At 57.7% G+C, this 27875-nt stretch overlaps 1 protein-coding gene across 12 annotated transcripts in view; it reads right to left on the reverse strand.

The window, feature by feature from the left end:
* CAMTA1 (calmodulin binding transcription activator 1) overlaps nt 1–27875 on the reverse strand; it is a 156043-nt gene that overhangs the window by 59322 nt on the left and 68846 nt on the right. For 10 of the 12 annotated variants that reach the window (XM_071798330.1, XM_065855139.2, XM_065855141.2 and 7 more), the window contains one exon: nt 14881–14952. The exons of the other annotated variants lie outside the window; for them this stretch is intronic. In XM_071798330.1, coding sequence (XP_071654431.1) covers nt 14881–14952 — 72 coding nt within the window. The remainder of the gene's footprint in view (nt 1–14880; nt 14953–27875) is intronic. 12 annotated transcript variants of the gene reach the window in all.

Here is a 27875-nt window from a genome sequence, read left to right on the forward strand (position 1 = left end):
CCCTGCAGCCGGCACGGCTGGGCCGAGCTCTGCACCGCAAACTCCGGCTTTCTCTCCTGGCGGGATCCTTTAACCGGGCTGGACCCACTGCACAGCTTCACAGCCGTGCAGGTGGCAACCACGGGCTGCTGCAGCAGCTTCGTCACACCCCACACGCTGAGCCCACCCGGCAGAGCCCCCCCGGCCCTGGGCTCGCACGGGGCTGCCGACCCGCAGCGGCGCTTCTGCTGGGCAGGGCCCCGTGCCAGCCCTTCGAAGGACCCTGTGCATGCCAAGAGCTGCCCCCCCTCCTGCCATTTCAAACCCCTTTGATTCCCTCAAGGCTCCCAGCACATCAAACATTAAAAGACTAACGTTATTTTGAGCACACAACAATGCTCAAGTTCAAGATATTCTGCAGATGGATTTTAAAATCTTTTAATCCATTGTGAAGCCAAAATCCTGCCGTAAACACTGCGCCATGCTCCAGTTAACTGCTCATGCAGATATAAAAAAGCCTTTCCAGATTATCCTTTGCAGATGAACTTGTGGTCCCCCCACCCCACATCTCAGGAACCTCAGGGGACCAGCAAGGAATCAGATAAAAGGATTTCGTTTATTTTTCCGAGGATTGTTTTATGAAGCTTTCCTTTTATTGACACCTCGACTTCAAACCATTTCTGAACCCCCAGCGAGGCCCCAGAGATCGGCAGGCGTTGGAGGGCCATGCTGGAGGCATCTCGTCTTTATTCCCACCAACCTTTCCCGTGAAGGAGCCTCTGCCTTGCACACAGGCTGGGCTTTAAGCTCAGTACTAGCAGGTGGGACACCATGGGCGCACCGTCTTTTCCTCCCTTTTCACTGGGGAGGGGGTGGAACGTGGAGGCTGCGCTGGTTCTGTTGGAGGGGGCAGGCAGTGGCTTCCCGGCGCTGGAGAGGTGCTGAGCATCCGAGCGCGGGGGTGGGAATTACTGGGTACCTGTTCCCAGCACTGCTGTATGCAAACACTCCATCTGAAAGGCTCATCTATCAGCAGCCTCCCGAGCTCCTGCGGAACGTCCTCTGATCTCTCCTCCTCCGTGTGACAGAAACACAGCCCCCGCGCTGGAAACCACGCAGGGGGTAAATTCCCAACCTCCTGTCTCCGGAAAGAACAATTTCAGGCTGTAGAAAATGCTGCGTTTTGTGTGGCATGTGTCCTGCCAACAGCCTGCGCTGCCAGGAACGGGGACCTCGCTTTGTGCCCGACAGACCGATTTCACACTTAATAACACGCTGCCAGTCTCCGAGATCAGTTAAATTCAACACTGAAATACAAATGCCTTTAACACCAGGTGCTCAGAGCGGAGCTGCGGGGGCAGCCTGGAAGCCCCTTCCGCAGCTCTCAGACGGCGGGGAGGGACAGGGGGCCAGGTCTGCTGCAAACAGCCAGGGAAGGAAGGGCTCTCCTCACCCTGCCCGCCACCGCACGCCCTCCTGTACCGCGTCCTGCTCGGAGCCAGCACCGCGCCAGGAGAGCGCTCAGATAACAGTGCATTTACAATTATAATTGCTCGTGTCCAGGAGTAATCCAGCTCGAGCTCTTTACCATCTCAAATATTTAGAGACACCCTGCCAGTTGCCTGGAGGGGAGAAAGTTCAGAGCCCTGGGATAGCGCAGCAGATCTTCACCTTTCAGCTGACAGTCCCTTGGCACCAATACCCCATCAATACCCCCTCTGCCCGGCTCCACGGGCAGCCCCCGGCTCCATGGGCAGCCCCCGGCTCCGAGTCGCCACAGAGCAGAGCAGAGGCCGCCCCAGAGCGCTGTCCCAGCACATCCTCCATGCAGAGGCCGCCCCAGAGCGCTGTCCCAGCACATCCTCCATGCAGAGGCCGCCCCAGAGCGCTGTCCCAGCACATCCTCCATGCAGAGGCCGCCCCAGAGCGCTGTCCCAGCACATCCTCCATGCAGAGGCCGCCACTTGCCCGCAATAGGTTTTGTTTGGTTTCCTAAGCGGTCGGAGCGCCAGCAGCTCCCGCCCCTCTGCGGCGCAGCGGTGGCACACCAGGACTGCCGGGACGCCAGCACTGGCACGTTCACCGGCATCGCTGCCTCAGAAACCCCAGCAAGGGCTTGCACACTGTGAGACAGCTCGGGACGCTGCTGCAGGAAGATACCGACTGGAATTCTTGCTTATGGAAAACGTCCTACGTACAAGCAGGAAAGATTTGCCACGGGTACCTCCTCTCTGGAGTTCGGGCTGGACGCATTACCCTCTGCCTTGCTCCAGACTCCTGCGAACTCCTCCAGGCCTGCTGCTGTTGCTCAGCATTATTTTCACACTCCTCTCCTGCAGCACAAGTTTAATTAGAAGTGCGACTTCAACGAACGTGTTCCCCAGAGAGATGGGGTCAATGCACACACGAGGAATTTCTGCTCCGGTTATGCAGGAAGGGAGGGATCTGCTCTGACAGCTTCTGACTGCACAGCAAAATTAATTCCCCTTTCCCACAGAAGTTTATAATGAGAGAGCTACAATATCAAACTGTTAATGATTTCACAGGCACCACACCAGTGGCGCTGAGTGAAATCTCACTCTCATAACTTTGTTTTTAATGAAAGACCACAGATGTCGGACTATACGTATATCACAAGCTGAGAAAAGTCTCGGTTTGGACTTGATCTACGTGGTTCGTTTGCGCTGACCCCGACGCGAGCGCTCCCGTGCACCCACGCGCGGCGGCCGCGGGACGGCGGTGCCGACTGAGCAGGGACCAGCCCATGGGCTCCAGCACCAACCCGCCTGCTGAACAAGCTGCCCGGCTCCAAATGCTACCAAAGGATCCCATTATTCCAGGTCAAACGAGTCTTCCTTTCCTACTTACTGAACTGATAAAGCTTAGAACCATTCTGCTGGCAATCACAAACTCCACTTCTGTTGCGTTCAGCTTGTGCCAGCCGGAGGCAACGCTGATAATATTATTATGGAGGCCATTTGCATAGGAAGAAAGTCTTCTTTTGATAAAAAAAAAAGCCTTTCTATATTTCTTGGTCTGCTTGTGGCACAGAGAACTACAGCAGCTTCACCACTATGCAGTTACCCGAAGATCTGAAGCACCGCACCACAGGAACCGGCGAGAAGTCTGGCGGATACATTAGTGAACCATCCACTCCGCATCTCTGGGTGCACAGAGAGCACTGCGAGTGTGCTCCAGCTGCCCCCTGTCACTGAGCTCCTCAGGTACCAAAGAACACCTTGGCAACAGCAGGGGCAGCAGGGCCATGGTGTCCATGCTGGGGGTGCCGCAGTGTCCATGCTGGGGATGCCGCGGTGCCCGTGCCCAGGAAGCCATGGTGCCCGTGCCTGGGATGCTGCGGTGCCCGTGCCCAGGAAGCCGTGGTGTCCGTGCTGGGGATGCCGTGGTGCCCGTGCCCGGGAAGCCGTGGTGTCCGTGCTGGGGATGTCGCGGTGCCCGTGCCTGGGAAGCTGTGGTGTCCGTGCTGGGGATGCTGCGGTGCCCGTGCCCGGGAAGCCGTGGTGTCCATGCTGGGGATGCCGCGGTGCCCCTGCCCGGGAAGCCGTGGTGTCCATGCTGGGGATGTCGCGGTGCCCCTGCCCGGGAAGCCGTGGTGTCCATGCTGGGGATGCCGCGGTGCCCCTGCCCGGGAAGCCGTGGTGTCCGTGCCCAGGAAGCCGTGGTGTCCATGCTGGGGATGCCGCGGTGCCCCTGCCCGGGAAGCCGTGGTGTCCGTGCCCAGGAAGCCGTGGTGTCCGTGCCCAGGAAGCCGTGGTGTCCGTGCTGGGGATGCCGCGGTGCCCGTGCCTGGGAAGCCGTGGTGTCCATGCTGGGGATGCCGCGGTGCCCCTGCCCGGGAAGCCGTGGTGTCCATGCTGGGGATGCCGCGGTGCCCCTGCCCGGGAAGCCGTGGTGTCCATGCTGGGGATGCCGCGGTGCCCCTGCCCGGGAAGCCGTGGCGTGGTTGGCTCCGCTCTGCCCGGCACGCGGACGGCGCTCGCCCGGTCACGCTGGGTCTGGACTCCACTGCGCTTTTGGGAACCGCTCCCTCCAACCACCTGGCTGAGTTTCTCCAGAACAATCACATCTCCCTCCTGCTACTGAGATGATTAACGGCTGAACTGGACTGAGAACCTGGTGCTGTGCCCCGTTTTCCCAACTCTCCCTATCAAGAAACCTTATTCTGCTATTTTGAGAGGAGACCTCACCTTGCTGCCCATGCCATTAATTGAATAACTATCACTTCCAATTTATTCCACTTGGCTACAAATTAGATTTCAGCTGGCGATTTCCAAGCCCCGCTTCAACACAACCTTATAAAGTTGTGTCCCTTGGCTGATGCCATTTGTCAACCTGCATCTGCTCTTGGTGGATTAAAACACAACAAAGCCAGAAAGCCGCCAGTCTCCTAACGAACAGAACCCAACACATCTGGCTTTGCTCTTTCTGAGTTGATCGCCGCCTGAACAAAGACAACAAGGCTCGGTATTGAGGAGGCCCAGCCCGGCCACCTGAGTCTCGCGACTGTTTGGAGCAGAGACACAGCAGAAGTTCAAACGGACCTCAGGAAACCCAACAGCGTCAACACCCTCTCAGAACAAAATGCCTTAAAAATCAACATGTGCAGAAATAATTACTCGTTTGCAACCTGCCCAGCCCAGCAACGGCACCTCCAGTGCCGAGCTCAAACTGGTGTTCTGTGAGCACAGGCTGATTTCATTCCTATTAGAGTATAAAAATTAATAACAGTAAAATGTCACAATCATCTCACACTAATTACGCATCTAATGAATAATTAGCTGTGGACAAATCTGACATTTTTGGTCATTAATTTAAGCAAGCGTTTTAAGCCTTGAACAAAACTCTTCCGTGCCTGTGACGATGGCTGCAGCTCAGCGCTGCGGCACGGACGCACGGCCGGGGCACCCACCGCTCAGGCATCTCCCGCGGCGAGGGGACACGGAGCCGGGGCACCCACCGCTCAGGCATCTCCCGCGGCGAGGGGACACGGAGCCGGGGCACCCACCGCTCAGGCATCTCCTGCGGCGAGGGGACACGGAGCCGGGGCACCCACCGCTCAGGCATCTCCTGCGGCGAGGGGACACGGAGCCGGGGCACCCACCGCTCAGGCATCTCCCGCGGCGAGGGGACACGGAGCCGGGGCACCCACCGCTCAGGCATCTCCTGCGGCGAGGGGACACGGAGCCTGGGCACGAGGGGACTCAGAGCCTGGGCATGAGGGAGGTGGAGCTCGGGTACGAGTGGGCGTGGAGCCCAGGCACAAGAGGACACAGAGCCCGGGCATGAGGGGATGCGGAGCCTGGGCATCAGGGGACGCAGAGCGCGGGCATGAGGGGACATCTCTAGATGTGCCATGGATTTTGTGTAAACCAAGACTTTGATTTTCCATTATAAGCTGAAGCTATTTTTTAAATTATAGAAGTAATTATGCAAAAGGGAGCAGAAGGCAGAACTCTATCGTGCATACGCATGCACGTGTATGTCCACACACCCCTTTCTCTGCCTGGCTCGGCGTTCGGTCCCTCTCAGCCTCCTCCCCCTCCAGCTCCACCTCTCACATTTTGTCTGGAAGGTCTTGGAAATGAAGGAACATAAGACAGGAACAAATCTCCCCTGGAGAGCAGAGGTGAACTCCGGAGCGCGTCAGTTCAAAGGCTGCAACACTCGTCCATGGTTAATGAACAAAACACGTCTCATATGCAGGATGAAGGGACGGATAAAAAGGTCACAAAAGGCCAGAATTAGTACCAGATTGAGCACCAAAACCAAGACAGAAAGCAACAGACGTTTCCCTGCTAATTTACTTCATTAGGATCTTCTCCAGATAACATGCAATGTTGCTTGCTAATGAAGCATTTCCATCTTCGTGCTGTTTAGCTCGTAAATAAGCATCCCCGAGGTCAGAGGCAGGAACAGAACGCAGGCTTTGTCTAATTTAGAAACCTCATTTTTTGCAAAGAGAAAACAAAAGTCTGTTTCCAAACTCGCAAGTAATCCTGACACAATTTAATTAACTCCTCTTGCTGAGTCGCCTTTCTTGAACAGCGATGCCTTAACCTCACGGTGAACCCCGGGTTCCCTACACTCATCCAAATGCATCTTCATGTTCCAAACAGCGGTGGAGACACTCGTGTATCGATCTTTAAACTGCAGGAGCAAGTCCCAGCACCGAGACAATAACCAAGGGTTTTGCCTCCTATACTGCCACGCTTGGTGTTTCACACTAAACTGAAGAAACAGCCAAAGGGGCTCCATGCACTGGATGTCTCAGTCCTAAGAAACCCAGAACCAGGCCCTGGGCTGCAACTCAGTCCTAAATAAGCCCAGAAGGAGCCCAGCAGCGAAGCCGCTGCCCGGTCCGCGAGCGCCCGAGAGCCGCGGGGCCCCGGCAGCCGAGCCGCGGGGCAGTGCCCGGGGAGGTTTTGTTCTCCCAGCCTGGCAGTGCTGGCCCGAGGGTAACCCGAGCCGGGCTCCGGCAGGCGGGCTCTGCCGGTGAAACCTCGCAAAGCGCGGCAGGGACCTGCCCGGCCCCGCTGGGACCGCCTGTGCGGCGAGACGGCTCTGACAGACACTTTCCAAGGCACTTTCCTCCCCATCACACTACAGCTCAATTATCATGCTCTTGCAAAGAATTTCAATTTTTCCTACCTTGGGAATAAGCTCCATAATGAAAAGACTATTAAAATGAAATGTAAAACATGATATTAATTAATGAGGCTGTGCAGGTGTGGCCATGAAAGCTGCCGGGCGCCATGCGCCTCAGAGGAGCCCGGTGCGGGGTCAGCGGCGGCGTCACCTGTGACACGGAGCTCCTGTCACCCACCGGACACGCGTCACAGCGCGGCTCACTCGGTCTGGACTCGGAGGAAGCAGCGAGGAGCTCCTGGGGGAGCCGCCAGGACCCTGCAGCAGCTCAGCCCCCGCCCACGGCGCCGCTGCGGAGCTCGGAGTTGACCCCGGCCAGCAGCAACAAGGCCCGAGCACCCGGCACACGGAAAAGACAGGGTCAGACAGACCTGCCTGGTGTCCGCCATGAAGCCCGGACGGACGGGAAGCCAACGAGGGCCAGAACGTCACGGAAGATGCGTTTAGCGGCAGGGAGGTCAACACCACCTTGCGGATTGTGTGGGTTTTTCTTTTTAATACGCTCATACCAAAGCTGTCCCCCCCGTTCCTCGTGGGCCGGCACACACGGCACCGCTGCTGCGCTGGTGGCTCTTTGAACGGCAGCGACGTCGCGGCTGCGCACGGCACGGGGCCACCAGCAGCCCTGTCGCTCCCCTTCCGGCCACAGGAAGAAACAAACCTGCTCGGGCTGCCAAACAGGGGCAGCTCCCAGTTAACTCTGAAATCAGAAGTTAGGATACATTTATACTGATCTTAATATAACTACATAGACCTCCACGTGAACGCGCACACACAAAGCGTGGTTTGTTCTGCTTGTACAAAACACATGCAAACGCACCCTCTGCGAGGCTGAGATGCAGCCGTTACATCCTGAGTCCCAGCATACACTGAATTTTTATTGCTGTGCCATAAACCTCTGAAAAATGAGGTTTATAATAGAAACCCTGACACCACCTAAAATATAGCAGCACTATTGGGTGCTGCTGTAATATGGCCCTAATTTATAAACCATGGAGGAATCCTGTTCCATTTTGAAACTTACAGACAGTAATCTAGAAAAAGGGTAAACCACGAGGAAAAATGGTCATGTTGCCCGTGAGCTACAGCCTCTAGTCCATCCGACAATTCAAAAATCAAATGGGATGCCACAATATTTAGGCCAGGCACTGAATCCTGGACTGTCACAAAACAAAAACACGGCGTATCCCAGGATGAGGGTGTATTTCATAAAGCCGGGTGCCATTTCCTGTGCCTCCGGGCAGTATTTTTCCAGTGAAAATTTGATATGAGAACACTAGAAGGTAAAGAAAAAGAAGGGTAGAGAAACACAGCTCAAACCCTCCAGTTTCCGTGACACAAGGAATGTTTTTCAAGAGGGCTCCAGCGTGCTCTGCTGAAACGGAGGCGAGCGGCAGAGCACGCAGACCGCGTGCTCACGGAGACAGAGGTTTACCAGCAAACACCAGGACACGGCTCCCGGTGCCCGGAGGCTCCGGCTCCGCGCCAGGGGGAACGGAACACGACACGGCACGGGTAGGAACCCGGCAGGGTCTGTACGGTGACCGTGAGGTGCTGAGCAGGGCTCTGAGCCTTGGGACTGATGTTCGGAGCGTCACTGCGGGTACCGGTGCCCCAGGACCCTCTCCCGTGGCAGAGTGGGAAGAGGCGGCTGGACAAACGGCATCTGACAAAGCGATGCTCCCCGCAATCTTGGGAAAAACGGGAATCTCTTGGCATAACAGTCAGGAATCAAGAAGGCGAGCAAGGATTTCCTGCACCACTGTTACTGGCTCCAAAGCCCAGCAACGTCCCGTCTCCCCAGCGCGTCGGAGTCAACTCGTCCAGACACCGCGATCCCCAGGGCCGCGATTCCACAGCAGGAAACGACCCCTGAGGGATGTCAGGCTCACCCTGACATTTTCACTGTGGCCACGCCACATCCCTCTCCTGCTTCCCCCAAACGCCCTCCTTCGCATGCCGAGCATCCAAGGAGAAGAAACCCAGATCTGCTGCACTTCTCCTGCTGAGCCCGGCTCCCAGCAGACCGGCTACAAACCCAGAGCACCGCGCTCCTGCGGGCGCGTTGGTGGGGACCAGTCGCCTGCCGCGGGCCCGGCTCCCGCGCCCCGAGCCTCCCGGTCTCCTCGCCAACAAAAAGCTCGGTTTGCCTGCAGAGGAAGCCGCGGCAGCCGCCGGCAGCGCCACGCGCCCGGTGCCTCCGACCAGGCGAGCAGCGGCGCCGCGGGCACGCCGGGATGCCGGGATCCAGTGCGAGGGGCTGAGCTCTTCAAAGCCGTTAGCAGGCTAACGAGGGCATCTGCAGAGGAATAGGCACTAAAACTGAAACTAGATGCAAAATAAATATTCCAGAGCTGGATTTCTTAAAAAAGATTCTGCTGAGCTATAGTTCCACATCAAATTTTTATTGAATACATTTTCTACTGAGAATTTGTGCACTAAAACCAGTCAAAATCATATGAGAGGAGTATAAATTTCATGTACGGTTTCCTCTGCAAATACCCTTCGAGAGAAAAAGCAAAAGCATTTCTTAATCAAGCCGAGCCCACATCTCCTCCGTCCTCGTCCCTCAACAGGAGCGGCAGCCTGGAAGCCGAGGCCGCGCGCCCCGGTCCCCGAGGGGGGTGCAGGCGCAGGGCACCCGAAGACGAGGGTTTAGCTCCCTGGGAGGATGGTGTTCTCACTGTATGAACAAGACGAGAGGTCACGTTGAGCTTGGAGAGGCTCTGGGATCAAAACCGATCTCGCAGACAGGGAAGCCGTTCCAGACAAGTCCCTCCCGCAGGCGCCGGGCGCTGACAGCGCCGCTCCCTGTCCTCCCGGCCACCGCACCGGCAACCCACAGAAACCGATCTTCTCAAGGCTTTCCAGAGCTGGCAGCATAATGCAAACATTAAATGTGCCCAAACTGAGCACCTGTGAGAGGTCCAGCGCCTCGGCTGCTGTGCTGTCCCCAACACCCAAACACACTGTCCTTCCCGGGACAGCCAGTCCCCTGGGCTTGACAAGAAATGATACCGAGGAAAAGGTCAATAAACGGCAGACGGGAGATGACATCCCGTAACAGTTATAATTACTGCTGGTCAGAGTGCCTCACTAGCAGGTTACAGGGCAGACCTGCTGTATTTGTCCATGAAAAGAGCATCGCCACGCGATCCCGGGCTGTTTCCACGAAATGGATGGCTTCCTGCAGCGATGCTGCTTTGTTACAGAAAGCCCAGCGCAGCTGCGTCGCCTCCGCGAGACGAGTGACCTTGAGGATGTTGCATTCATTTTTCTTTCTGCATGTTTTTGTGATGGATTTAACGTTCAATAAAACCGAAAGAATAACAGCGTTTGAGGCTGGAGCTGCTTGTGCAAGCGCCAAGGGCTGCGGGAGGAGTTCAGGGCTGATTTCCACAGCTCGCTCGCCCCATTCGCAGCAAGGCTGATGTTGCGGCTCCATTCTCTTCACTCTGGGCTGAGAAGGGGATTTGTTTCTTACGTGGATTCCTTTTCCTACAAAGTCCTGCACTACGCACACAAGGCAAACTCCCAGCAAGGCACAGGCATGAAACGCAAAAGCATGAGATGACCAAAATGTGACGGATGTGTTCTGGAAAGGCAACGGTGCTCCCAAGCACTAAATACCTGCATGTGGACACTACAGAGAGACTCACTTGTGCCTCCATGTGTGGCCCGGCGCAGCGCCCTTCCCCTCGGCCGGCACGGCCGGCACCAGCGCCGCGCCGGGAAACCGCAGGGCCCTGAGGAGCAGGCGCAGGCCTGGCTTACAGGGAGGAAGGAGCACAAGCGTTCTGCGCTCGACAGTAAAGGCTGTGCCTACAGAGCCGCTGATGCTGGCATTTAGAGAGTGCCAGGAATAAATACAAATGGAGAGCGGTGAAAATCCCGGCAGCCTCCTCTCCCCCTTTCCAGCAGAAAGCGCCCGCGACAGCTCCTGAGTTACAGACGGCAATGGTCACAGCGCCGGGCGAGCGGGCGGCGGCGGGAGCCTGCGCGCTGTCCCCGGGCACCACCCGGCCCCCTGAGCAGTGGCTTATCCGAAACACTCACAGCAGAGTGGCTTGACAAACACAACACGAACAGGGGCAACTCGCTGCAGGCCAAAACTCTGCATTTCAAGAGAAAAAAATGTGCCTCAGGAGAAACTTCAGTCCCGGCAGCGCGGGCTGCGCGTCCCCCTGCCCGCTCCAGACCTGCTCCGGATCCGCTCCAGACCTGCTCCGGACCTCTGAACTCACACTGCACTTCGCTTCACTACAAAACCTCCAGCCCAATCCCCAGTTATGCATCTCTGGCAAGGGTGAATCTCCAGCTGCCGCTGTAATACATTCACACACACCTGCAGGCCTAATAATTGACCAGGAGGTGTGGATGAGATCAGCAAAACTGCTGCATTGCTACTGCAAGCCCGCTGTCCTGCACCAGGGACCGGTTTTGCTACTGCAAGGTGCATAATTTAATAAACCATTAACTCAAACCTGAGGTGAAGTAAATTCAGCATATTATACATTTCAAAACAGCATTAGAATTCAATTTAAGTGTCACCAAAAGCCTAATCCTTGGTGTACACAGCATGTTAATACGTGTCTTGGAGCCTGTGGTTTGATGTCATTTCCAGCTGGGTCCCTGCCGCCAGGACACCTCGGTGACGGCGTCACCAGCCCAGAGCGGAACCCGGAGACGCGCGCTCGGGCACGCCGGGCCCCTCCGGGACAGGCCGGGGTGTGCCCGGCGAAGCCGCCCGGCTCCAGCCGCGCCAGCGCCGGAGCTGCTGCTCCCAGGCACAGCGCCGGGGCCCCCGCGCCCCGAAGCAGCGGAGGCAGGTGCTGCGGCGCCGCGGGCCGGCGGGGGGAGGCTGCGGGGCAGACACCGGTGCGGAGCTGCTGCCCCCGCGCACAAAACGCCGCAGCCGGCCCGGGCTGCCCCCGCCCCACGAGACCCCGCTCCCCATCGCCAGCCGGGCGTGAAGCGCGAACGGGCACCGCTCCCCGGCAGCCGCGGCACCGCGCCTGCTCCCGCCGCGCGGGGCCCGCCATGTTCTCTCTCGTTATGTCGCCCCTGTAATAACCGCTCTTGATTAGCAGCCCAGGCACGTCCCGCAGCAGTTTGGGAAACGCATCTCCTCTATAAATGACAACAGATTATTTAAGCAACAACTAAAGCACTCCGGCTGCTTTTTAGTTTGCTCGCATTAACGTCAGTCTCCTCATATATCTAGGGAACGAATCCGGGATTTTCTTTAAAATGGTGGAGAGCGATACAAAAATAGCAGACTACTCGTCTAAAATAAAGTTATGTGTTTGAAAGGGTTGGAAATTGTTTTTTAATCACTGGCGTCTTTCTTCTGGAATATAATCTGCCAGCTATACATTTTGCTTTTCTATCCAATTTCTCAGGAAAATGCAGCAAGTGTGTTAATAAATAATTTATAAAAACATTACAAAAGATGAAGCACTCCTGCTAAAATGTTTCCAGCCGCTGAGACACCAGTTCATTTGTAACCCTCCCCGCCTCCCCGTCGCGGGCGCATCCGCAGAGGTTCCGCAGCCCGGCTCGCTCGTCCCGCACTGCCAAACCCATCTTTGTTCTGCAGGGACCCAGCCCGACCCACGGCCGGGGGACGCGTCTGCGGGAGGGGACACGGGCACGGGCTCCCCAGGGCCAGAGGGACGTGTCTGCGGGAGGGGACACGGGCACGGGCTCCCCAGGGCCAGAGGGACGTGTCTGCGGGAGGGGACACGGGCACGGGCTCCCCAGGGCCAGAGGGACGTGTCTGCGGGAGGGGACACGGGCACGGGCTCCCCAGGGCCAGAGGGACGTGTCTGCGGGAGGGGACACGGGCACGGGCTCCCCAGGGCCAGAGGGACGTGTCTGCAGGAGGGGACACGGGCACAGGCTCCCCAGGGCCAGAGGGACGTGTCTGCGGGAGGGGACACGGGCACGGGCTCCCCAGGGCCAGAGGGACGCGTCTGCGGGAGGGGACACGGGCACAGGGTCCCCAGGGCCAGAGGGACGCGTCTGCGGGAGGGGACATGGGCACGGGCTCCCCAGGGCCAGAGGGACGTGTCTGCGGGAGGGGACACGGGCACGGGCTCCCCAGGGCCAGAGGGACGTGTCTGCGGGAGGGGACACGGGCACGGGCTCCCCAGGGCCAGAGGGACGTGTCTGCAGGAGGGGACACGGGCACAGGCTCCCCAGGGCCAGAGGGACGTGTCTGCGGGAGGGGACACGGGCACGGGCTCCCCAGGGCCAGAGGGACGTGTCTGCAGGAGGGGACATGGGCACAGGGTCCCCAGGGCCAGAGGGACGCGTCTGCGGGAGGGGACATGGGCACGGGCTCCCCAGGGCCGGAGGGACGTGTCTGCGGGAGGGGACATGGGCACGGGCTCCCCAGGGCCGGAGGGACGTGTCTGTGGGAGGGGACATGGGCACGGGCTCCCCAGGGCCGGAGGGACGCGTCTGCGGGAGGGGACACGGGCTCCTCATGCTGGGGACAGGACAGGGGGCTCCTCGGGCACCCCAGCAGGGCCGGCGCAGGAGGAGCCGCAGCCAGGGGAGGCACAGCCGCTCACGGCGCCCCGGGAGCACCCAAGCCTTGGAAATCACGGCTTTCTGAACATGAGAAAGGCAGCACTTTGCCCTCCTTTCCACCTCCTTTGTGGCCACATTGTAGGAACCGGGAGTTTCTCTTTCTGTTGGGTATCGTGGTCCAGCTCAGCACCGTACTCTGCTACACTTCAAGATGCACTTGATTTCATTACATGGGCTAAAACAACGGGAAAATGGGCTAGCGTAGCAGCAGCTCATACACCCTTAGGAAAAAGGGAAAGGCCAAGAGCCGAGCTTACACCCTGCTCCCCAACAGCACCGGCCAGCAAAAGTGCCCTCAGGCAGCACCACCTTCAAAGCTTTATTGCCCCGTCATTTCTGTCTCACCCCAATGGAAAATAAAACCCCATTACTAAGCAAAAGTCTCAGGAATTTTTATGAGATTGTAATGCTTCTGATTTCTGTCGAAAAAGACCTAAAATCTCAGGCTGCCTGTTGCTCCCGCAGCCAGGGACCTGCTGCCCACAGCCTCCAGACGAGCCGCGTGTCAGCAGGGAACAGCCAGCACCAGTGTGCGCACCAACAGCAACAATAAACCGCTAATATTCAAGGGTATCAGAAGGAAGAATGCAAGGAAAAACAGTTTAAAGAGAAGGCATTGCGTGGGTGTCCGACAGCCCGGAGCCGCGGGAAGGACGGCGGGGCTGAGCGCGGCGCTCTGCCTGCGGGTGGTTCAGTGCTCCGTCCCCGTCCCCTGCCCCTCCGACCGGCCTCCCGGGACAGGCACGTTGTGCCGGTCACAAGTGACAACACACAACTGTTTAAGGGAGAAATCAGACACCACCATAGAATTGAGGGCTGCAGCACGGCACAAACGCACAGAGAGCCGCTGGTCGCTGCGGCCTGGCTGAGCCTGCCCCTGACACCGAAAACGCCTCTCGGAAAGATCAAGAACAATTGCACGTGGACTTTTAATCAATATCCAACCTGACAATAGGATCTGGAGGAAGATCATCCCACAAAACACAGGCGGCACCACAGGATAATTGTATTTACTCCCTCCTGAGCAGAGGCCTGCAGACAGAGAGCTCCGAGCCCAGGAAGGCACCACGCGACTCTAGAAAAAGCCAAAATCGCCCATTCGCCTCTGTGAACTGAAAAGCCAAACCCTTTGCTGGAGGCCGATGTTCAACACTGCCCTGCCTGTGCCCGTTCCGGGATACCAAAGTCATTTATCGCGTGGTGTCCAAGTCAGAGACCAAACACGCATAAAATCCCTTCTCTCTCTCCCGGTCTCGCTCACCCCAAATCCACTGCGGGGCTGAGCAGACGCATCGCGCAGACGTTAGAGACGCGTCGCTGGTTCCTGGCTGGCGCTTTTCTCTCCAGCTGCATAACCTTGAGCGCACGACTGAAGGATGCTGAGCGCGCCTGGGAGACGCTGCCGTGGACCACAGACCCCGGTCCTCCCACGCGGAGGGCACAGCGTGTCCTTGGTTCCGAATACGAGTACGAGATCTCCCGCATCACGTTTTACAAACAGGCTCACGAGAACACGCTTCCCATGCACCCATCTCGATCCAAAGCAATTATCAGAGCAAAGAAGAGGCCCGAACATCGACACGCGCCCTCCGAACGCGAGTGAGCCTGAGCCGGGAGAGGAACCGGTCGCCATCCTACCTGCAGCAGCCAGTAGCACCTTCTGTGAAACGTGGGGATGATGGAGGAATGGACGTAGCAGCCGTACAAGCACTGGGAACACAAAAAGAGAGAAAGCAGAGGGGGTTAGCAGAGGAAACGGTCACCGAGGCAGCGGCGCTGGGGACACGTCGGGACACACAGCCCCGGGCCCAGCTCCCAGCGCGGTTCTGAGCGTCCCCACAGGTCACAGACCCCGGCACCCCGGGCGCTGCGGCCGCCCCGTCGGCTTCGCCCCAGCACAGCCCTTCGGAAACACAAACACCCCTTTTCCAGCCGAACAGCCAGGGCTGCGAGCGGAAAAGGCGGCTGTCGGGTGTTTCACGCAGCAAAGTGCCAAAATACAGTTACTCTTTGTTTTCTTCTTTTTTTAAACAAACGCTTATTCCCTGATTAACTGAAGCGAGTAAGCCTGAGGAACCCTTTCCGCAGGAAAAAATCGCATTTCCCGTACGTTCACACTTCCCGGCACCACGCTGGTCGGGGGCTGAGCCCAGCGCAAGCCAAACACAAAACTGTTTGAATTTAAAAGATCCCGATACAATTCCTGTCCACAAGATTTGTTTATTATTAAGAAAGCAATATTATTTTCTGACTGTGCTGGCTTTTAATACAGCACACATGGGGCTGTGATATATTCTCCCATACCTAAGGTGATTAGATCTTCTTAAACACGAGATTGCAACAGCCCCGCAATCTGCTCACAGCTTTCTTCTGGTATCTCCCCAGGGAGACCGCGGGCCGCGTACGTTCCAGGCACCCCGTGTTCTGCCACTCCAGAGCTAATGAACGAACCCCGCTGCGGGGCACTTCCATGGGGAATTCCCTTCTCGTTCCGCTCAGCGGCTGTGAGGACGCTCCCGACACCGCGCTCTCCACCCGCCCGCCCGCGGCTCCAGGATTCTGGAGCCGGCACCGAATCCCCCAGCAGCAGCAGCCGTAGGATGGGACCACCCTGGTTCTGGCCCTGGCTTCGGCACCAGTGGGAGCCACACTAAACGGGACCCAAGCAGACGGGTCCCAGAAGAGCCTATCGCTGAATCACCATCCCGGCGGTCTCGAACGCCTTTGGCAGGTTCAGATGGCGCCGCACCAACGGCGATGCACAGGCGGGCACGCGGCACCAGGACAGAGCAGCGCTGGGGACCCGCGCGGCGCCGCCGCGAGCCGGGCACCAACGCGCCGCGTGCAGCCCGGGCCGGGGCCACCGGAAACGCGGGCACGCGCTGCGGCGGCTCCCGAGCCCGCGGGAGCACACGTGTCGGAAAACACGCGGGCGCCAGGTCCGGGCTCACAAGGTCGGCCTGAATTGAAGAGGATTTAGGGACTGTTGGCTGCTATCTCCAAGTTATTTTTAAAATACAAATGACAAAGATTAATAACGTTTTAAAATGTGCCAAGGGTACATTCCACAGGCAAAAAAAGCAGGGAGGAAAAATAGAGGGGAAAAAACCTGCAGAAAATAATCCAAAGAAAAGCTTGACATTTAAATCCCAGCGCTCGGCCGAGGAAAAGCGGCCGCCGTTGGTCTGGGATAATCCCCGAGCGCACTGCGCTGCGGGCACCGCTCGGCTCCGCCGCCCCAGAGCTGCTCCCTGTGCCCTGGGAAGCGCCCGGCACGGCAGCAGCTCCAGCGCCGGCTGCTCCGGAGCAGCCCCCGCCGCCGGGAACACCCCCAGCGCCCCATGCGATATATATCAATCTATATCAATCTACACCAGCACGCCCCCGCCTGCTTCACAGCCCTGATTTGCTGCGAAGGCGATCGAAACTTCACCGTGATTAAAACAAAAACGCATGACAAGCACTAACGCTGAGCTCCACCGCGCGCTGCGCTGCGAGGCGGGAGCTGCCTCCATCTCCAGAGCTGTCTCGCATGTAATTCTAGAGGTGTCGATAACGACTTACATAAAAGCATCCCACCTCCGCAAAACTGCTCTCCAACACTTCAGCGAGCCATCAGGAAAACCCTAACGGTTCACGCAATTCACACAGCACCCAGAATACTGAGCAGATTTCTTTTCCCTTCTCTTCCTCCCCGGCACAGCGTGGGAACTGGATCTGCGCCGCTGGTTCGGGCGGGGTGCGCAGGCCGGGCAGCCGGCAGAAGGACAGCGGGCGCCGCGAGCCCCCGGCCCTGCAGGACAGCGGGAGCTTCTGCTCTGGGAGAACACGGCGCGGAACCCCTGACACCCGGCTTGTGGAGCACGGAGAGAACGGGCGACAGCGGCACTGAAAACTACAGCGGTTCTTGGATAAAAATGCATTTTAAAGGTTAATGAGTCAAGCGCTGCTCGATGACATAAAATCTGAAGTGCGGTGCGGGATCCCCGTGGGCCCGCGGGGTCTGGGCAGCGCAGGGGAGGCCCCGGCGCTGGGCCCATGCCGGGCGCTGGGCACCACGGCGCTGCCACCGCCAGCGAGGGGAAGGGAGCTACCAGGAGTCACCTGCCCGGCGCCGGTCTGTAAAACGAATTCTTGCTCAGAACAGGCAGAAGGGCTTTCGTTAGCCGGCTGTTCGGTGTTTTCAACCGAGGAGATGCAGTCGCGCAGGCTGCGTGTCTGTGGCTGCGTTAATGCCGGGCTGGGCGCTCAGCCAACGCATTAAGTGAAATCGAATTCCTGAAACCAGCTTTAATCAGCAGATTTTTAAGGTTAGAACGACTCTCTCCCCGGGAAGGCTTGCCAAGGTTAATTCTGTCCTGAGCAGGCTGAATTAACGGGCTGGGCAGGGGAGAGCGCGTTTTTCATGATCCTCTTTCCAGTTTACGAAACCTCCAGAACAGAACCGGCATTTCTGAGCTGTCGGAGGGGCAAACGCCGCCTCAGCAGCTCCTGCAGCTCCGGGGAGGGGAGGCGAGGGCGCCACAGCAGCTCCGTCCCGCCCGTCCCCGTGCCCTCACCTGGACACGGCGCTCAGCACCGGCGCCGTCCCCGGGTGCTGGGGATGCTGCCGCTGGACCAGCCAAGAGCAGCCGCCGGCTCCCCAGTGCCAAACCCCCGCCTGCCCCGCTGCCCGGCCCTGCCGGCTCCGCCACAGCTGCTTCCTCCTCCCAATCAATGGCAATCAAAGAGCAGAGGGCCCGTCTGGACCGGGGGAGCCGTGCAGCCTCAGCTCCTGCCCCCCCGTTCACACGCAGCGCGCGTCTCGCGTCATCAAACTTCTGACACCAGAGGGGAGAGGAAAAATCAAAGTATTAGTGGATTCTTCTACCCTGAGCTCCTTACGGTGATCGTGGCTTATTTAAAAACAATACAATAATGCTGAGGTGTTCTTCCTTAACAAGAGCGCCCTGGGAATTCAAATAGGAAAGCAGGAGAATAAAAAATTCAAGATAGGGCTGGACAGGCTTTGAAATTCTTCTCCCCAGCGAGTTACACCAGTGGATATGCAAAAAAAACAAAAACCGCCTCGATTTTGTTCAGATTTTCACCCTGAATTCCCAATTCCCTTAATCAGAAGCTAAATCAATCTTTAGAGAACAAATCACGTAAGACCTGTGGCTTTAAATTATTAAAATATACTTGAGTAATTTTGTGGTGTAAGGCTTCAACGGCCAGCTGCGCGGCAGCCGCGCTCCCGGTCCAGCCAGGGGACACCGTCCTGCCAGGGACACGGACCTGCCGGGGACACGGACCTGCCGGGGACACGGACCTGCCGGGGACACCGTCCTGCCAGGGACACGGACCTGCTAGGGACACGGACCTGCCGGGGACACCGTCCTGCTGGGGACACCGTCCTGCCAAGGGGACATGGACCTGCCAGGGGACATGGTTGGAAAAGCAAGGCAACCAAAACCCTTGAGTCTCCAACGGGAGCCGCCTCTTGGCCACCAGATCAGCAAGCACCAGGGCAAACCTTCAACTCGCACACGTGTCACCTCTCTTTCCAACAGACCTGAAGCGAGCACCCCGAGACGGGGTTATCTCGCAGCAGACGGCCCGTCCTTCGGCGCAGGGACGCTGAGGCCACGGGCACGTTCCAAATCCGCTGGAACATCAGATTGGGCTCACCCTGTCAGCCACAGGAGCTGGGAGACAGCAGCAGCTCCGCCTGCTCCATTAATCAAAATGCAGTGAGAAAAGCCAGCGTGCTGCTGTAAAACCCCCGACTCGATGCCAGCGCCACGCACGGGGAACCCAGCACCATCAATCTTCCTCCTCCTCCCTGGCAGCGCGATGCGCTGGGGAGGGGGCACAACCCGGGGGCTCGGAGGCGAGCGGAGGAGCAGGTGTTTGACAGGAAAGAGACGCAGGCACACCAGGCTGACGGGGACACAAGAACCCCAGCTCAGCGTTTCTCCGTGCAGACCGGCTTTTCGAAGCAGGGAGGTGCACACGCGGCTGAACCCTGCAGTGCTGGGGGTCCCTGGGGGCAGGGGCTGCACCCGGGGTCTGGGTTTGATCTAAGAAGGGAAAAAGTGTCACAACACGGGGAGGCACCACAGCCTTCCCGCTGTGACAGCAAATCCTCCGCCGAAACACTGCTGAACGCTTCTCACTGCTCCTCTCCGTGAGCCACAGACACCAGACAGGTCTGGATTCTCATCCAGCGCCTACAGACACCAACTTTGATTCAGCAAAGTGCAAAGCACGCGCTCAGATCTCAGCGCTGGACGGATCCGCGCTGCTGGCAAGGTTCACCTTCCACCAACGTCAACTGAACCTGAGCAATGGCTTTTGGTTCGCCAGTTTGGGCAAAGAGTCCCTCAAAACCAATCCAAACACTGAGGTGGCCGCAGGGCCCCGGAGAACCTGACCCCTCGTTTGAGCGCCCCGTGCAGCGCCGGCTCCGGCCCGCAGCGCGGTGCTGGTTTAATCCCGCCGGCTCTTCGGACGCGTTTCAAACCCGCCCGGTGCCCCGGTGTCACCGGCAGTGACGCTCAGATAAGGGCTCTGGAGCAAGGCCGGGGATCTCGGCTGGCGGCTCATCAACACGGGGACACGTCCTGCCCGCCGCGCCACGGCGCCGCACGGCGCTGTCTCCCCAGAACGCGAACACGGGGCAGCGTCTCTACGAGGGCGAGATCTGATATGAATTTTCTGTTATTTGCAATGCTGCCAACTGCAAGACGACTCAATAGGAACTGCTCGCGCTAGCCTGCTACTTTATTGCTCAAATCGGTATGAGCCACACACCTGCAATTGGGTTATCCTTGAGTTTTGACTACAACTAACCTCATGAAATCTTTCACGAATTCCACAGGAAGCAAAATCCACAGCCAGTCCTGCTGTGCCATCATTGGTATGCAGACCCGCACGCCCGCCTGCAGTAGATGCCTGTTCATAAATACGTATTTCTTTATTAATATGGGGATACTTTAATCTCAGTCTAATTTTACCTTTAGGGAAGCCACATCCCGAGGCTGCCAGGAGCCAAAACCCTCCAGATGCAGCAGCGCAATTTGTATTCAAAGCAGCAGGTCTATCTGTCAACATGTTTGTCTTCCCTATCTGCCAACTCTTATTTATAATCCCATTCAGATTAATGAATGACAGTAGTTCTCATCACAAGAAATTTGATTAATCAGTTTAAGTGCTTAATCACCCTGGCCATGGTGAGCCCCGCACCCGCGGGACGGCGCGGGCAGGGACGGGCGCGGGGCGCGGGACACGTCTCGGCTTTCCCTCGGGAACAGCTCAGGCGTGCACGGGACCCTGGACGGGATCAACGGCTTTCCCGGAGCCTAAAGCTGCCGTAGGGCCAGGGATCGCAGCCAGCTGGGGACAGAACACCCTCTTCAAACCACCTCCCCACCCGGCACAAAAGGCCTCGCACCGCCTGCCCCGCTCCCCGCTACCTGTGCGGCTCGCCACCAACCCCAAAACACACACATCACAAGAAAACCCCACAGGGTTGTGCCACAAACGCCCCCACACAGCTTGGCAACCGCCAGCTCGAATATTCTGGAATAATGCCCAGGGTTTTCTGGAGACCCGAGAGCTGCTGAGACGCCGGGTGTGAGCCCGGCTGGACCAGGCACGGGTCCCTAGCAGGACGATGGGGGAGAGCGGGCGGGCAGCGCGGGCCCTGCCCTGAACGACACGATGAAACCAAAGCGATTTGTAAAACACCCACATCTCAGGAACACCACCATCTCTTCTATGAAAGAGAAGTTCATGGGAAGCACCGCTCCGGGCTGGCAGACACGGCCGAACTCACCACGAAGGAGCAGGCGCCGGCCGGAGCCGGCTCTGATGTGACGGTCACCGGTGGGTGCTGGTGCTGCTGCCGGGCCCGGCCCCACGGCCGCCGCTGGAAACGGGACCGGGGCTGCCCCGCTGGCACTACCAAACCTTTTCACCGGTGACCCGACCCCCGCGGGGGCTGCAAACCGCGGGTCCCCGTGCCAGAGGCTGGTGGGGCCCGGCCCGCGGGACCAGGCGGCTCCAGCAGCTCGAGGGTTTCTGCACCGTCACCACGAGGTGAGAAGAATTGTGAGCCGGGGAACCGCGGGGCGTATTAACGTCAGACTGAAATACGGCCACACTGCACTGAAGTATTTTATGTTTGTTCTCTTTTAGAAATGTTATAAAGACAATATAATGAGAACACTGCAAACAAGTCAAGTGTTTTCCTCCTAATCTGGCAATAAAAATGTGTCAAAGAAATGCCTAAAATCCTAATAGGAGCACAAAAAAATAATGGGTTAGGCTATGACAGGATTTAGCTGCAATTTTACTTGAAGGCTTTAATCATGTCTACTACAACATAAATGGAAAATCCGATACAAATGCGGATGAACCATCAATGTCTCTGTTGGCTGCGTCAGCTGTTGGGGGACAAGACCAACCCGACTCTACAGAGGTTAACGAGGACAGCGAGAGCTCCGGGTACGTTTGTACCGGAGCAAACACTGCACAAAGAAGGGTCCTTGGGCTGGAGTTAGAGGAGACGCGAGTTCCACCACGGGAGCCTCGGCAGCTCACATTCCCTTCCCCGCCTCAGGAACCCGCTCCAGGTGGTCAGCGGCTCCCGAATTCTGGCAGCTGACTCTAAGTGCACGGAAAGCTTGGCAGGACCTGACCTCCAAACCTTCCAACAAATCCCTTAGTTACAAAGCATTTACACAACCTGAAACAAATTGTTGTGAATGCCTGTACTGCATCTTCCCATTCCAATTTAAAACCCTTAGAGCTCCACTATCGCTCACAAGCGATGGCAGCAGCTCCAGTATCAAGGGTTTGAGAACGTCTGTCTGGACAAGCTCTTGCACAAATACTAAGTTTATACTGCATGCAGCCAACTTGTCCATATTTCACTCCTGTGCCAAACACCCGAACAGCAAAGCATGAACTTCTCCGGATCAGTGTGCCTAAACTTTGAATTCCACACCAGCTAACGGCTGAGTGGATTTGACATTCAATAAGTAGCAAAAAGGTCAGAGTTTCACTTGTGTTAATTTTTTACCACACTGGAAAGCTCACTGTTGTGACAGAACACTAACGCTGGCAGAGATCGGCTCATCCGGACGGCCCGGAGCGGTGTGCACGGGGCAGGGGCCACGGCGGAGCGCCGGAGCGCTCCCTCGCGTCCAGGCCGGCGCCACCCGGCACCGCGCGGCGCTGCTCCGTGCCCAGCTGTCCCCAGCCTGTCCACGGGGAGAGCACAACCCAGCACAACGCGGGCAGCTCCCCAGGCTGCAGACACCACGGAGAGCGCTGCTCCCCTCCGCTGCACGTGATACTGTAAATAAAGCAACGCCGCCTTGCCCAGAGGCCTCCTCGTGCCCTGCGGCTGCTGATTGTCCCTTCTGTGAAGGGTCCCAGGACTGCACGCTCCGTAACAGCAATTAGCACGCGCTGTCTGTGCCTAACGAACCCCCAACAACACGCCACGGCCTGGGAGGGCCATGTGACATGTAACACACGTGTAACACATGTATAGCACACGTGTAACACACGTGTAACACACAGCTTTCAGCTGCAAAGATCCTCGGCGTGTGAAGTGGTGCTGAGTGCACGCGGCTCAGCACCGCGTGGGGTTACAGAGCCTGCAGCAGAACACGTGGGGCCCAGGGAAAGGAGAACACATCTCAAAGGGTAAAAATGACACAGAAGCTGATCCCCCCCTTCCTCACCGTTACGTTCCCAGCCACAAGCTCCGTGTTGATTATTTTCCATTAACGTATTGGGTCCTTTTCCTTAACTCCCTAATAAAATGTTTATCTCCAAGGAAATTCCGCAGAAAAGGCTGAATTTGCATATAAATAATAGACATGTCAAAACATAAGATGCTACGATTTGGTATTCTGAGTGAGAGTGTTATACACAACTTGTATTAATTTCCTTAAATTCCAGTGCAGCTGGCAGTGACTCCCTCCCCGTGACACCGTACAACCGCTGCGTTCCTGCTACATCCCCCGAACCGCCCTTCTCGCCTGTGCGGATTTTTGGGCAATCCTTTCCATAATCTAAATGCAGCTTCTTAACTCTGCACTTTGCAGAGGGAAAACGGGATGATAAGAAGGTTTTCAGATGGGATAAGGTTTGTAAAACTAACAGGAGGGAATCCAGTTTTTGCAGAGGAGGAGGAGGAAGAGGAAGAGCAGGGCAGGTGGAGGCAGGAGCACCGGAGCGGGGACCCATGGCAGCATCTCCCCCAGCCCGCCGGGACGCCCCAGGCTGGGCGCTCGCCAGCGGCCGGACACACTGGACACGCCGGACACACCGGACACCTCGGACACGCTGGACACGCCGGACACACCGGACACCTCGGACACGCTGGACACACCGGACACCTCGGACACGCTGGACACACCGGACACCTCGGACACCCCCGGACACGCCGGACACGCCAGACACACGGCCGGAGTGATCCTGGCTGTGGCACAGGAACCTGCACGGGAGGGGGAATCTCTGCGGATGAGGATCCAGCGGAGCAGCCTTCCAGATGGAGCCAGAAGAACCCCGATCGCTGAAGGTGAACTTCAGTTCAAGATCCGCTGCACATTTCGCTTCAAGCCTGATAAAATCCTCTTTCCCTGCCAGCAGCAGTCTCCCCTGAATTCTTTTTTTCTGGAAACCGGCTATTTTTGAAAGCCAGCTTAGAAAATACACATGCTCTAGGGTATAAAGAAGGTAGCACTGTGTGCCAGATGTAATACTGGGAGGCAGAGCTTAGTACACTGACATTAGAAAAACCGCAGCAATGGGAAAGAATATTTTCACAAAGGTTACAGACATGAATGTAAGACCTGAGGGCAATTCTCCAGATGCTGCTTAGTAACACGGCATTGTGGTTCCCTCTTCCACCCAGCTGCGTGAGGTGAGCAGCACGTGCATACCCGGCACCAGGAGCATCCCCGGCGCCAGGAGCATCCCCAGCACCAGGAGCATCCCCAGCACCAGGAGCATCCCTGGCATGAGGAGCATCCCCGGCACCAGGAGCATCCCTGGCATGAGGAGCATCCCCGGCGCCAGGAGCATCCCTGGCATGAGGAGCATCCCCGGCGCCAGGAGCATCCCTGGCATGAGGAGCATCCCCGCACCCGCCAGCTCCTGCGCTGAGGACGTCCCAGGACATTCGCATCCTCCATACTCCGTCCCACCGGCTCCTGCTGCTCACCTGCTGTCGCTTCTGCATCCATAGATCGGCTTTACGGAATGCACCGGTCTGGGAGCAGTGCAATAAACCACACCCTTATTATCGGAACATCACCATTGGTTTGTAAAGCACCGGTATTCCCCCGGTTCCCAAGGCAGGTCCCTCGGCACCTCAGCCCTTTGCGGATGCCAGGGCAGAGCCGTCTGCCGCGCGGTACCGGGAGGTCGGTGATGTCCCCACGCTGCAAACGCCACCCCCGCCCGGCGCTTCGGTGCTGCGGAAAGCAAACCACGCTCTGCCCGCGGTAACACGGGGATGACAGAAACCTCTCACAGCCATATTGACAAAAAAAGCCAAAAACCATTTCAAGTAGTCGGGCAAACATCACCCAGATGGCAAGTTTGCTGCATCCTTGCTGAGAAATGCTACACAGCCAACAAACCCATATGGCCAACCAGAGAAGCCACATAAAGATAACGATACGCCTGTACAAGCAAAATGTTAATGAATTAGGCCCAAAGTAGATAAAAATCTGCTACCTGGTACATTACACCTCTTTATGAAATCAACACATGGATTTATTTTAACCTTTAGGAATTCCTAAACGAGTGACATGCAGGTATGGTAAATTCAAAGGTACTGGCAACGGACCAGCGACGCTGCCCGCTCTGCTCTCCACCCCAATACCTGCCCCTCTTTCATCTGGAAATGGGGTCTAAACAGCCTTTAAACTCCCCCGAACGGGAGAGGGACGAGACCAACAAGCAGATGGTCGATAAATAAGATCTGGAAAAACCTCTGGGTGCCTGTGGGTTTGTCCTCTTGACGCACGCGTGACCCCCGCTCCGGGGCTGTTACGCTCCGGCCACGGACCCGCAGGCAGCAGGAAACGCCGAGAGCGCTGCAGCGCCTGAGCCGCTGCGCCAGCCAACGCCGAGCACCGAGGCCTTCCCAGCAACCCGCAACGTGAATAAACACAGCCGGCACCGGACACGGCGAAAAACCAGTGCCAGTGTTCCACAGAACCAAGAGTTAAAGTACAGAGGGACTGAGAAATTCATTATTCACCCTGTCTTTATTGAAGCTACACAGCACAACAAGGTGGCCCCAGGTCCTTCGCTGCAATTATAAATAACACTGTAATAGTGCCACGGACATGGGGCACACTGCGCGGGCCAGGACCCCGCTGGGCCACCCAAGAGACGCTGCAAAACACACGGAGGAGCGACGGAGAAAACGATGCTCGGCCTCGGGGGGGCGGCAGGGGCACCCATGGGACGGAGCGCCCGAGAGCCCCCGGGACCCGGCCAGCAGCGCGGGCACCCCGAACAGTACCCGGATGAGCAGACCCAGGGAGAGCGGAGGCGTTTGGCATCTGCGAGTAACAGGAGTCAAAAATGAGCTTCTCAGCACTCAACGAGGCGGGCGCCCATGGCGGGTAAGCCAAAACCAGAACCAAAAAAGAGCTGCAAATGGAAGGCTGCACGGGGGGAGGCTCTCAGAGGTTCAGGCAAGGCACGGAACACGGGGGGAGAGGGTGGCTGAGAAGCATCAGAGCAAAGCCGACTGCGGATGAGCAGACACGGCCAGACACATGGCCAGACACATGGACAGACACGGCCAGACACACGGTCAGACACACGGCCAGACACATGGACAGACACGGCCAGACACACGGTCAGACACACGGCCAGACACATGGACAGACACGGCCAGACACACGGCCAGACACACGGTCACATCCACGGTCACACCACCAGACACACCAAGAGGCAGAAGCCTCGACCGCGCTCCTGGCGTCGCGGTGGCTCTGGAGGCCGCGGCCTCCCTGCCGCTCCAGGCCTGCTGCTGCCATGGCAACGGCCGCCATGGCTCCCGCGCAGCAAACACGAGCCACGGCAAACGAGCCCAGGGTCCTGAGCCCGGCCAACCGCCCGCTTCCCTCTGTATTCCCAGGAGCCCGGGGCTCCCCAGCCAGGAGGGAGCCAAGGGATTCCAGACTTGGCAGGGATCTGGGTGACAGATCCTCCTGCAGTGCAAACTGCCACAGCTCCACAGAAGTCGGCAGAGATACGACAATTTACACCCACTTAGGTTCTGCCACCGGGTAATTAGCACATTGCAAATAACTGGAAACACTCCCAAATAAGAACACTCTTGAGCCTGAGGCGAGAATGTTTAGCAAAAAAAAAGTGCCACATTTTTCCCAGGATTAAGCAAACCTGCAGGCTGCATTGCTGGTGGCTCTGCCGGTGGCTCTGCCGGTGGCTCTGCCGCGCTGCCGGGCGACGCCAAGAGTGTGATCCAGCCTCGGTGTCTTCCGCAGTGTTCTCTGCGTTCACCGGCGTCCCCGCTCCACGCGGCACAGCCGGCACAGCCAGCACAGCCAGCACAGTCGGCACAGTCAGCACAGCCGGCACAGTCAGCACAGCCGGCACAGCCGGCACAGCCGGCACAGTCGGCACAGTCGGCACAGCTGGCACAGTCGGCACAGCCGGCACAGCCCGCACAGCTGGCACAGTCGGCACAGCCAGCGCTCGCCTGCTGCCCCCCAGCCCGTGTCCCCGTTCACAGATTGGATCTCACGGAGGTAACAACGCTCGCACTGAACGGCTGCAGCAACACTATGAGATTTTGCTGTTCTTAACGCCGTGGCACTCTGCTTTTTATAAGGTAACCAGAAACACTGTTCTCGGCTGGCACTAATTAACAACTACACTGAATACCTGTTTGCCATCTATAGCAGTATGTAACGGCATGAAGGAAACAGATGCTCACATCTGCCACTTGTGGCACGGGAAGGGCTGCTGGCTCTCAATGGCGTGCGGTCCCAGCGCCCTGCGTAGCTCCCGAATCACGTGCCAAACCCGCGGGCAGCACGAGCCCCTCGTTCTCTCCCGTTGGGCTGACCGGCCTAACATCAGTGCCGGGAAAAGCACGGGAACACTGATCGGCCATTCGATTACTAAGGAATTAAAGGATGTGAATACAAGTAATGCTCGCCAGCCTGGGGTTTTCTGCCCTTGTCAAGAAAACCCGATTTCATTATTTGAGGAGGTTTGAAGTCTGGTTGACAAAGGCAACATATTTGTAAAGCACCTAACATTTTGTATGGCATTCGGCTGAGAAGCCAACAGCATTCTAACGTTCGAAAAGCAGTGCCATAGGTTCCCTGTAGCACCCGTTCGGGGGATGAGAAGCCGGCTGGCTGACCGACCTCAGCCGGGCGTTGTACCCGCGTGGTAACCGAGCTCCCGGGAGGGCGGCTGCGCCCCGGGAACCGCTGACGCGGGAAGAATTAAAGCTTCGCAGTGGACAGTGACTCAGCCCACTCGCAATCCACGTCTGCACCAGCAGATCCCCCACGGCTTTAGCAACGTGCCCGTGTTTAACGCGCTCGACGGGGCGCGGGGCTCTCCTCCCCGAGTTG

The sequence above is a fragment of the Patagioenas fasciata genome, chromosome 23, assembly GCF_037038585.1.
Source record: "Patagioenas fasciata isolate bPatFas1 chromosome 23, bPatFas1.hap1, whole genome shotgun sequence".
In the NCBI taxonomy this organism is placed as follows: Eukaryota; Metazoa; Chordata; class Aves; order Columbiformes; family Columbidae; genus Patagioenas; species Patagioenas fasciata.